The sequence below is a fragment of the Pinus tabuliformis genome, chromosome 2_1 (assembly GCF_031772625.1).
Source record: "Pinus tabuliformis cultivar Carrire ecotype Pingquan chromosome 2_1, CPIR1, whole genome shotgun sequence".
NCBI classification, from domain to species: Eukaryota; Viridiplantae; Streptophyta; class Pinopsida; order Pinales; family Pinaceae; genus Pinus; species Pinus tabuliformis.
In genome coordinates, this window is record NC_142299.1 from 118,849,958 (window position 1) to 118,861,317 (window position 11,360).

Consider the following 11,360-nt stretch of genomic DNA (forward strand, 5'->3'; position numbering starts at 1 on the left):
TCCTCCATGAGATCTAGAGGCTGGAATTTTGTTATTGCAAAGAATTGTTGTTGGTTTGAGATTGGAATTATTGGGTGCTTAATGCTTTGAAGGGAGGTGAAGATAGGAATTCCATTTTGCTGGGAAGGAGATGCTGGATTGGAGCCCTCTGGGTTGTATCTCTTCCTGAACCTTGTTATTCATCAATAAAGCTATCTTGGTTTTCTCCTATATACTGATGTATCTTTGATGTATGATTGCATTAGTATGTTTAGTTTACTTCTAATCCTGAACTAGTTATGTTTATGAATCAATGTCTTTGTGTAGTGTTCTTCTCTTGTAATCTTGCAGAGACCTGTTGAAGCTGGGCGAGTGAGAAGGAAAGTAGTTGTGAACACCCAAAGAGAAGAGAAATCGGATCGAGGGACAAACGAAAGACACCGGTTAGTCCATCCATCTCTCTTCATTCTCAATTCATAAACGAAGAATACTAGAATAGCTGCCTCTGTTTGTTGCTAAGGCACTGTCACACCTTAGGTGGATAGGATCGTCTTGCATAGGCATTTTTCCCCACAACAGGTATATCATAGATTGAGGTTCAATTTATTGTGTAAAGTAATTATATTTTAAAGTTAATAATGGCAACTACAGTTGCTTGCTAGAAAAAATTAAGGCAAGAAACATTATCTATGGCTTCTTTATTTAGCCCAATGACGATAAAAAATGATAATTCAATTTTCTTTTCATTACTACCTCTTCTTTTTTACATTTAATTTACATTATGTTACTTTGAATGTTGATTAAATTAAAGACAATTATTATGATAGTTATTTTTGAAAACTCTAGTGTGATTCCCGGAACTCTTCCTAATCTGGCAAGAAGTTGAAGTCTTCTACTAGAGGAAGTGATCCTTAATTCTTTGAAGAGGGGGACCTTCAACCTAGAAAAAGGGGAGGTCTACAACTTTCTATAGTTTAAGGAAGGCCACTAACCAAAGGAATTCTTAGAGGCTTCTGTGTCTTTGGCTACAACTTTGAATCTAGATATGGTTGTCTCTAGTTGTATGCTCAGGCATCAAGTTAGGTTGTGACTTAGGCTCGCTTGACGTGGCTTTGAAACTTGTAGATGACCATCATTTCCCCCCCTTTCAGATACAAGGTGAGATGGAGAAAACTCAATTGATTTGGATCCCATTGCCAAGAAGTGATCCCATTACCAAAAAGTGATCCATCTATGGTGAATCATTATTCTTGCACGAGGATCTTTTTTGAAGCATCTATTTGAATAATGAGTGTGTTGGCCACAATACTTTCACGAGTGAAGATCAAATAAATGATATTTCATATAGCCAACTCAGTCACAATGTTGGCATTTAACAATCTGTGGCTACTTTGGAGGATCAAGATCTGAAATAGGTGAAGATGAAGTGCCATAAAGAAACCCAACACTTTGAAATTTGATTGGCTTTGAGTAGTCTGGAGTAGGAAAGGATGCCGCCTTATCATATCCAAGACATTTTATGTTCTTTTTGCTGACAAGCTCTTCCCAAGTTCTGGTGATGCGCTTGGGAAGTGCAGGCTGATTTTCTGCATCTACATGCAAATCTTCTCTTGAAATGGGTAATTGACGGGGATCATCCTCAACTTTATTGACTTTATTACTTGATGATTGTTGATGGGTGAGTATTTCAACCTCAAATAGTGGATTTTTCTGAACAAAAACAAGTTTAGAAGGATGCCTTTTTTGTTGTCACTGTAGGTTCACCAGTATTATGGAAAATGTTAACTGCTTATCTTTGGATTCATCACCATTGTTTAGCAATGAATTGTTTTTCTCCATAGAAGTAACTCACACGAGATTAATTGAATTCCTTTTCAATTTATTAGTAACCTTTAATGGGAAATCAAATCCATTCGACGGGGGTCGGTGAAAAAATTTATGGTTGCTCACTACAATGCACTTAGAATCAATGGAAACCTTTGAAAAATGAGCCCCTTAGCAAGAAGGTTTCTCAAAATGGTGGAAAATTATTTGATGTACAAATCTCAAATGATCCTTGCACTCTATTGTGCTTAACAACATTTTCCAACAAATGGGGCCAGAGATTGGAGGAACAACGATATGGGGTGCGAGATGAGGCTAAAGGCCAAGATCTCATAGAGTGCTAACAGGTTATTGACAAGGAAATATGTCTAATATATTTTTGAAATACAAACAAATTAGTTGAGAAACCCCTCTATCAACTGGAAAAGGGACTCGCCGACATCCCTGATTGAGAAATCCTTCTATAAACATGGAAGGAAAAGATGATGGAGGATAACCCTGACCTACGAAGAATCCCTTGTCAGGTTCCAAGCCTGAGCTATGAGGTCTGGTACATAATGGTTTAATAATATCAACAAAAAATTACTCATAGGTCACAACAAATACTTCACGAATCCACGATCTATTCTTTGAAAATGTTGAACACAATGCTGAAGAAGGGAGTGGAATAATAAAAAAAGATACTCATACGATGCCAGAGACGTTAGAAAGAGTGTTGCCAATGATTTCAGCGAGAGAGAGGAGTGCTTGCTTAACCAAAAGATGGGTATGCAAAGAAATGAAATGGTCAAGTGTGCATATGTTTCATCCTTTTGATGGACTTTCTAGGAAAAACTAGAACAACCCTATGTTTCAAAACTTTAGCAGTTGTTTGGCTTCAATAGTAGACAAGCGTTAGGGTTGATAAAGCTGGAAGAGAATGGCAAGGAAAACAACCTAGTGCATAAACACACAATGAGGAAGAAGACTATGCAATTAGTGGTTGAGAAACCCATGGAGAAGGCCACACATCGTGGCTTTGATACCATGTTAAACACACATGGAGAAGGCAAAATATAAGATATAACATTCACTGCATTTATTATTCACAATAATGTACATTTATACGTCTCTTTGTGATCCCTGGTCTTCACATAACAAGTGGTCTCTTGGACTCCAGTGACTGTTCACCTTCCACACCAACCCTTAGTGGATTAGGTGTCCAACAAATACTAATGTATTCATGCAAGGTGTGGGTATGTAACTAGCATAAGCATACCTTGTACATATACTAATTATACTTATTCGAATCAAGCACAAAAAGTCAATCACCCAATAGGTAGGCTAATAAAATAATGTAAGAGAATATAATCAGGTAGGGGTATTACAAATAGATTGGGAATTCCATTGGAAAATTTCCAAATGTTATTCCCTAATTATGGTGTGTCAGTTTACCCTTTGACATTTTTAATCATAGTTTAGATTTTGAAATTGTTTTATGCTTCTATATATTATATTTTTACACAAGTCACTAAGTTAGAAGCTTTCATCTACATCTTAAAAACAATTTAAAATCTTCCACTATCTATTTCAAGCCAACATAGTTTTGACCCATGTTTCTACACTCATCCAATGTAGATTTTCATCCCTTTTTATACATTTCTCTAGTTCAACTTTTGGGAGTGGTTTTCTTGCACTCATTCAACACATTTTTATCCCTTATTTCTACACTACCAACATAACTTTTGGATTGCTCTTCTATACATGAAGACATATTCTTCTATGGTGTTCTGTAGTGAGGCAATAGTTTTGCCTAGGCAATAACTTTTCTATTGGAATTAAATATTTTTTATTTTGCAAAATCTTGATTTGTAAGTGTTCCAATCGAGAGTCTAAAGGTAGAGATAGATTCAACATTCTCAAAAACCCTAGGGCACCTAAAATTTTATAGTTTAACTAGTGTAACCTAGATTTCCAAAAATTTCAACCATTTTTTTCCAAAAATATGCCCAAAAAAATCCTTATTTTAAAAATAAAATTATCACATGCTCAGACTACTCTATTTTCCTATTAAAATAATTCTACTAACATAATTAATAATATATATAATATATATGCACTTATCAACAACTTTATTTTTGTTCTATTTTTTTAATCTTTAAAAATATCAAACCTTGACTACAAGGTTTTTTTTTCTCGTCGAACCCAACCAAAAAAAAGTCATAGACAACCCAAGAGTGCCATTTAATAAACTATTATCAAACCGTATTTAATTAATTTTTGACTTGTCACCAATTTTATGAATTGCCAGCATATAGGCCCTTCTTGAGGAAACAGGACTGTGAGAATTCTCCCTAATTTATTGTATTTAAGCACATGAATGACTCATGAATACAGGAAACCACGATTTGACTATTTTGAAGATTCTTTGGTATTCACACCAATATTTGAAGATTGTTTGGAGAAGTCTAGCTTAGTTTTCAGTTCATTACAACTTTCTTTGTTTTTGTTTTGGGCGTTGTACTATAATTAATTTTATTTTTTTTAAGGAAAAAAAATACAAGTGGATGCCAGCCTCGGCTGCCACAAATTATGATGTGCACTCTCTTCAGTGGGAGATGGTCGGTAGATCCCCAATTATGACGTGCACTCTCTTCAGTGGGAGATGCTACGTAGACCCCAATTATGACGTGCACTCTCTGCAGTGGTTGATCCCCAATTATGACGTGCACTCTCTTCAGTGGGAGATGCTACGTAAACCCCCAATTATGACGTGCACTCTCTTCAGTGGTAGATCCCCAATTATGACGTGCACTCTCTTCAGTGGGAGATGCTACGTAGACCCCTCCCATCACATTTTTTCCATTCAACGCGGTTACACATAAAATGACATTTTTACATTCAACCAGAAGAAGAAAAGAAACCGGCAGAGACATCGAAACCCTCGATATTTAGTCCGCACAGGAAGCCAAGAAAGATTAAATAAAATATTTTTTTCCACCACTAGAAGAAAAAAACACAGAGAACGGAATTAAATAAAATATTTTTTTCCACCACCAGAAGAAAAAAAGAGACCGGAATTGAGTCTCCGCACAGACATTGAAACCCTCGATTTTCAGTAGTCAGAGGAAGCCAAGAAAGATTAAATAATATATTTTTTTCCACCACTAGACTGAACTTATATTTTTTTACACTCCTTCCACCGACAGCGAAGACCGTCGACATCTCTCTGGGTCAGCCACATGAATAGATTAGTGAATACACACATTCCAAGATTAGCGAAGGAGCTTGGAAAGTTCATGAGTGCGTTAAAAAGTACGCAGGAGATAAAGATTAGCGAAGGAGGTTGGAAAGTTCATGAGTGCGTTAAAAAGTATTTTCTCGATAACACGGAAGCAGGGGCGGCCGAGTTTGACCACTGGCAGTCAAACTCCACTACAGGTATGCGCGTAGAATCTTTAAATAAATGGGAAACTTAAAAACATGGTCTACGCGTCTATGTGTGCAGAGAAAATCAGAATTGCGAGCGTCCATTCTCCATTGGCCATGACAATCCTCCAGGGCAGAGTTTCGTGCTCGACACTTCTCATGACCCAAGCTGTTCAACTATTCTATGGAATGGCACTTCTCTTGATGATAATTACTCTTCAGTCGCAGATTTGCAAGGCACTAAACTATGTAGCTCATTGACCTGCTTTCATTGACTCTTAGTAGCTCGTATGCGCGTAGAATCTTTAAATGCAGGGGAAACTTAAAAACATGGTCTATGCGTCTATGTGTGCAGAGAAAATCAGAATTTCGAGCATCGTAGGTTCTCCATTCTCCATTGGCCATGACAATCCTCCAGGGCAGAGTTTCGTGCTCGACACTTCTCATGACCCAAGCTGTTCAACTTCTCTCGATGATAATTACTCTTCAGTCGATTATAATTACTGTTCCTACATGCCACCACAATTTTAACTATACAACAGACAGTAAGTATGAGAGAAATTTGAACAGTGTCATGAGTAGGCTTATTAAAGATTCGTCCCACACAGGGTTTAACACTTCTGAGAATGGCCAAGTATATGGCCTTCTGCAATGTCGGGGAGACATAACACCCGACCAGTGCTACATTTGTTCACAAGAAGCAAACACTACTCTTCGACAAACATGTGGGAATGCAGGCGGCGGTTTAATCTGGTTTAATGATGAAAACTGCTTTTTGCGTTATGAGAACTATAGTTTCTTCGGACAATTGGACATGGATATCACTGATGGAACGTATGCTTATAATCCGGTCAATGTCATAGCTAGTCCTGATGTTTTTATTTAGGCTGTTAACAGCTTATTCAACAAGTTGGTAGATGAAGCAACATCTGGATCTACATTATATGCTTCTGGAACAACAACAGACTCCTTGTCTCGAAGGATTTACGGTCTGGTCCAGTGCACCAGAGATATGTCGATAGACAACTGCACAACATGTTTGCAACAAACAATCATCAATATGACACGGGTTTTTTCTTACAGTGGAAATCGAGGAGCACGGGGTTTGATGGGAAGCTGCACAGTTCGTTTTGAAACGGGTAGTTTCTTTAATTCGACTTCGTCTCCACCTCCTGCGGAAGCACCAGCTAATAGCCCAGTTGCTGATACACCGCCGAATCAGACCACACCATCCAGTAATAGTACGCAGAACAACAAATCTTCAAACAATTTACCCATAATTTTGGGTGTTGCTGGCGGCTTGCTTCTACTGTTATTGGTATGCGTGTTAACAACTAGGAGGAGACTGAAGTCTATCATATTTCGAAATCCTTCCGAAGGTATTTGCATGAAGGATCCCCCAAGTCTTTATATCTCATTGTCAATATATCATACAGCTTTATTTGCTCTGTTAGACTATTGTTAAAGTTTCTTTTTTGAACACTGTTTTCACATATATTCTCTTCAGGAAATCTATGAAATGCTTGCGAGATCCAAGTTAAACAGATTCAATTTTTCTGCTTGCCCCTATATATATTTATGATGAAGCTGTCTATTTTCGTTATATAGATCATGGCCAAGTCGAGGAAGACACACTAATCGGGCTGGATCGGCAAATTGCGTTTACCATGGAGGAACTGATAGCTGCTACGGAAAATTTTGATGATCAAAATAAACTTGGGGAAGGTGGATTTGGGGCCGTATACAAGGTAACAATGAATTAGAGAGCTTCCACTAGTTTATAGAATCTTAAATTATAGGCTACTCTCACCGCACCTCGCTGAATATTTCAGGGAACTATTGAAGATGGAAAGGAAATAGCCGTGAAGAAGCTGTCCTTGAGATCTCTGCAAGGGAAGAGAGAATTTATGAATGAAGTTAAACTTGTGGCCAAAATTCAACATCGAAATCTGGTGAACCTATTAGGCTGTTGCGCAGAGGGATCGGAAAGGTTGCTTGTTTATGAATACTTACCCAATAAAAGCCTCGATAAAATCTTATTCGGTGAGTCACTTCATTTCTATTTTGTATCTGAAAAAATGCATTAATGCTCCAATATATTTATCTAGGTCATGATGATTAGTTAGCGTACTGCATCCATGGATACAGATCCAAACAAACGCAGCCAGCTTGATTGGCAGAAACGCTACAACATTATAGTGGGAGTGGCTCGCGGGCTTCTCTATCTGCACGAGGATTCTCAACTGCGGATTATTCATCGGGACATTAAAGCAAGCAATATTTTGTTGGATGAAAATCTGAATCCTAAGATAGCAGACTTTGGCTTAGCAAGACTATTTCCTGAAGATGAGAGCCACGTCAGCACAAGAGTTGCTGGAACTTAGTAAGATTATTACACATTGTCTAAAGCTATTAACAATTAGTGATGGATATGTTTTAATGTGTGCTATTGATTTCAAAAGGATTGACAATTTTGCTTTTGGGTATTTACCTGCTTTGTTATGTTTTAACATTCGAGGATACAGACTTTGCAAATAGTTTTCACTTGATCCTCACTCAATTCCTAAAATTTCCCTCACTACATAATCTTCGACTTTGTAATTTGGATATGCAGCGGGTATATGGCACCAGAGTATGCTATGCAGGGGCAATTATCTGTAAAAGCAGATGTCTATAGCTTTGGCGTTCTTCTCTTGGAACTTGTTACAGGAAGAAAAAACAGTGATTATAATCTGTCACTTGATATGCAGACGCTTTTAGAATGGGTGAGATATTCTGATACTGTTCTCATTTTATGTCCAACTGAGCTTATTTACCTTATCTAGGTTATGTAATTTTGTTCCGAGTCATTTTTCACTGGAATTGGGCCAGTATGTTTTTCAAAATATCTAATTATAAAAATGTTTAAATCAAAGATCCCAAAAATAATTACCCAAAATACCAAAATTTTTTCCCCAAAATACTGAAACTTAATAGCATGGGTTCATCTATAAACCGTTTAGAAGAGTGTGAATTTAGAAATTTCACTACTGATATATTTTGATACGATTTTTTAAGGTCGATAAAGTATCAAGATGACGATTTTTCGTGATTATTATGCAGGCGTGGAGATTATATAAAGGAGGGAATATTGTGGATATGATTGATCCAGCCATCATTAGAACGTGCAACGTGGAGGAAGCATTGAGATGCATTCATATTGGTCTTTTATGCACACAAGCTGACTCATCACTTCGTCCATCAATATCTCGAATCAATTTCATGCTTTCATCTCATGCTGTAACATTACCGGATCCCACGCAGCCTGCTTTTGTGAGATCTCATGTTTCTGAAAAGAGCACGTCCACCAGTTGTGGCTCTGGGGTTTCACAATCTGCCAGTGTTCCTTTCCCATCATCTGCTGCATGTCACGCTCCTCCGTCGAACGCCGATGTTTCGATTACAGAGTTGGTACCCAGGTAACGCGCATCTTGCAATCTCTCTGCCTTAACAATGGTACGTCTTTCAATGTCGTGAAATAAGTGGCTTCAGAGATACGGACGTGCATAATGTGTAATAATATCACTTTAGTATGCAATTGTAATAGTTAAGTGTGTTGTCAAGCTTTTGTGAGTGGTGGTAGTGATTCTTGTCATTCTCCCTACCCTACTTTTGTTATGTGAGTATGGCAAATTGTTGTCATATTTCTTATTCAATTTTAATTCTCAAATTATAATAATATTACTTTAATATACCACTGTAACCATTAATTGTGCACTTGTCAAAGTGCCATCCTCTCCACCGTACCTTGAGTGTAATAAATTATTTTTCTTTTCCAGTTTCAATTCTCAAGTTATGACATGTTTACTCCGTATTAGCTCCCTGGTAGCTTGGTGTAATGTTTTCTATGTAACTAAATGTTTTCTATGTAACTAGATTATTTTCAAATTTACTGTAATGTTTCCTATGTAACTCAAAATTATTGTAATGTTCCCTATGTAACTAGATTATTTTCAAAATTACTCAATCTGCGAGTCCTCAATAGCACAGGCAGGATGGTGTCCAAAAGAGCATTTACATATAAAATTAACAATAATGCAAACTTCAAATCAATCATGGCTACTTAATGCAATGCTGATTTGTCATATTTATTCTTTATTGATAATGATATTGTGATTTTTAATTTATGACAAACAACATATTATGATATAGAATTTGATATAGAATTTGAGTTAAATTAGTTTGGTTTTGATTAGTGTGTTATTTGTTAAAAAAATTATCAAAATTGATATAAAATTTAATATTTTAAAAATTGAAAATTTTTAAATTATTGATACACATAAAATATTAGTTAATGTGTGTGAAATAATTATAAAAGTATATTGATGATTCTCCATGTGTAGATCCAGCAATAATATATTAAATAGCTTTTAAGATATGTATTTTCATAATAACATATTTTTATTAATATTTAATAACTTTTAAGTAAATTTTTGTCATGATTAACCAATCCAAATTAAACATGCGTCCCTACATATTTGTATCTAACTTTTTCGTGCTAACCTACTTAGTTCAACCAACGCCCCTCAAAAAGAAGGCTGAGTCTTGCATCGGTCTCTATCGGTTAATGCCTAATTGAATATCTAGGTGCATGTCTAGTCAAGAAATGGCTAGGTCGTTTTTATTATTATGTAGTATTTATATTTTGGTGTTAGTTTGTTTATGTAAAAATTTTCAATTTTCTTTTTTATGCATTTTCAAGCTTAATTATTGGGTTTAAGTCTTTCATAGAGGTTTTCCCCGCCGCTACTACCAAGGTCGAGGAATAACGTTACCTTGTTGCCCTTCCGCCACTCTGTCTTGTCATACGTGCTTTGAAACCATCGGGTGTTCAGATAATCCGGATGTGGTATCTATAGTGATACGATGCCCATCAATTCATCTAGTGTCCTTCCATGGAACTGTAACCCAAGTCAGACTGGACGGATAGTGGCTTCTTCGGATGCTGGTAAAATTCTGTGATTCCTTCTCAACGATCCTTTCTCGAAAGTCAGACTTGAAGGATGTTTTTTTTTTGACATCGAGAATGTTATGCTGGTAAGGGCCGGTGATGAACAGGAGCTGTCTAGTTGGAGGAATTTTATTTGGCATTATCAACTTTATTAAATTTGGTGTAGTTGTAACCGTGAAAAAAGTCTAAAGAAGTTTGTGAAGCACTCGTGTGTACATTTTGTAAGTCTGGAGTAGTGGAATTGGAAAAACATTTCATTTTGGAATATGATGCATTCAAAGACATAGGGAAAGTTATGGGGATATGCTAGTTTTGGTTTCTTTGCATTGTTTTTTAGTGTGGGGATTTTTGGAAAATTGGGCTAGGGCATCATCAATTTGAACAAGAAAAAGATTGAATTACAAAAGATTAAAAGAACGGAACTAATAGTCCTATAGACTATTTTTAGTGTCATAAAATATCATTCATTTCATTGACTCAAAATACAATTCTCAAATTCCAAAGTGATGAATGAGTATTCACTTCAATTCGATGAGTGTCATTGTGCCCCTTATCATTTCACGACAATTAAGTGCAATATGCTTAGAGGCACCCTAAAATTTCAAATTTGTTTTGGCTATCAAATCTAGATTTGATTATTTATAGCACTATTACACAAATTATGATTTCACCTCAAATTTTGCCAACAAATTACAACACAAGAAAATATAAAAAATCCCACTAAAAACAACTCTTATATATTAATGAAACAATAATAATAAAATATCACTCCTGAAAAAATTAATATAAATTAATAAAAAAATAAAGTTATCACGACTAAAGGTGCAAGTGTGAAAAATAAGGTTCTTGAAAATAGTTGATAAAGGGAAAAACATAAAAGTGATGGCTAGCTATATTAAAGTAGCGGATGGAGTGTCACAATGTTAAAGCTAATAGCATGCCATAATGTGAAGTAACAACGTTTATTATTAAAAATAGTTTTAATATTCTCACGTATTTTTAATAATCTCACGTACATTTGAGTTCTAGAATTATATTTGGTGGGTTATTTATGGGTGAGATATCTTAGAATTTGGTATAAAAATATATTCATATTATTAATAATTATTTTAGATATATAGTAAGTAAAATTTTTATTTATTGTGTTGTAAGTATTTAT

The 11,360-nt window shown here is 35.8% G+C and overlaps 2 protein-coding genes across 2 annotated transcripts; both read left to right on the top strand.

The window, feature by feature from the left end:
• Positions 1-5,290: 5,290 nt before the first annotated feature.
• LOC149199057 (cysteine-rich receptor-like protein kinase 44) lies at positions 5,291-8,966 on the top strand. Its single transcript, XM_089402261.1, has 6 exons — positions 5,291-6,590; positions 6,820-6,959; positions 7,044-7,254; positions 7,360-7,594; positions 7,826-7,976; positions 8,314-8,966. The coding sequence occupies exons 1-6, from the start codon at positions 6,224-6,226 to the stop codon at positions 8,671-8,673; spliced, it is 1,464 nt and encodes a 487-aa protein (XP_089258387.1). The 5' UTR covers positions 5,291-6,223; the 3' UTR covers positions 8,674-8,966.
• Positions 5,615-6,097, top strand: LOC149199058 (cysteine-rich repeat secretory protein 38-like). The gene has a single exon (XM_089400447.1). It carries the CDS (start codon positions 5,615-5,617, stop codon positions 6,095-6,097), a length of 483 nt encoding a protein of 160 aa, XP_089256573.1.
• Positions 8,967-11,360: the final 2,394 nt, after the last annotated feature.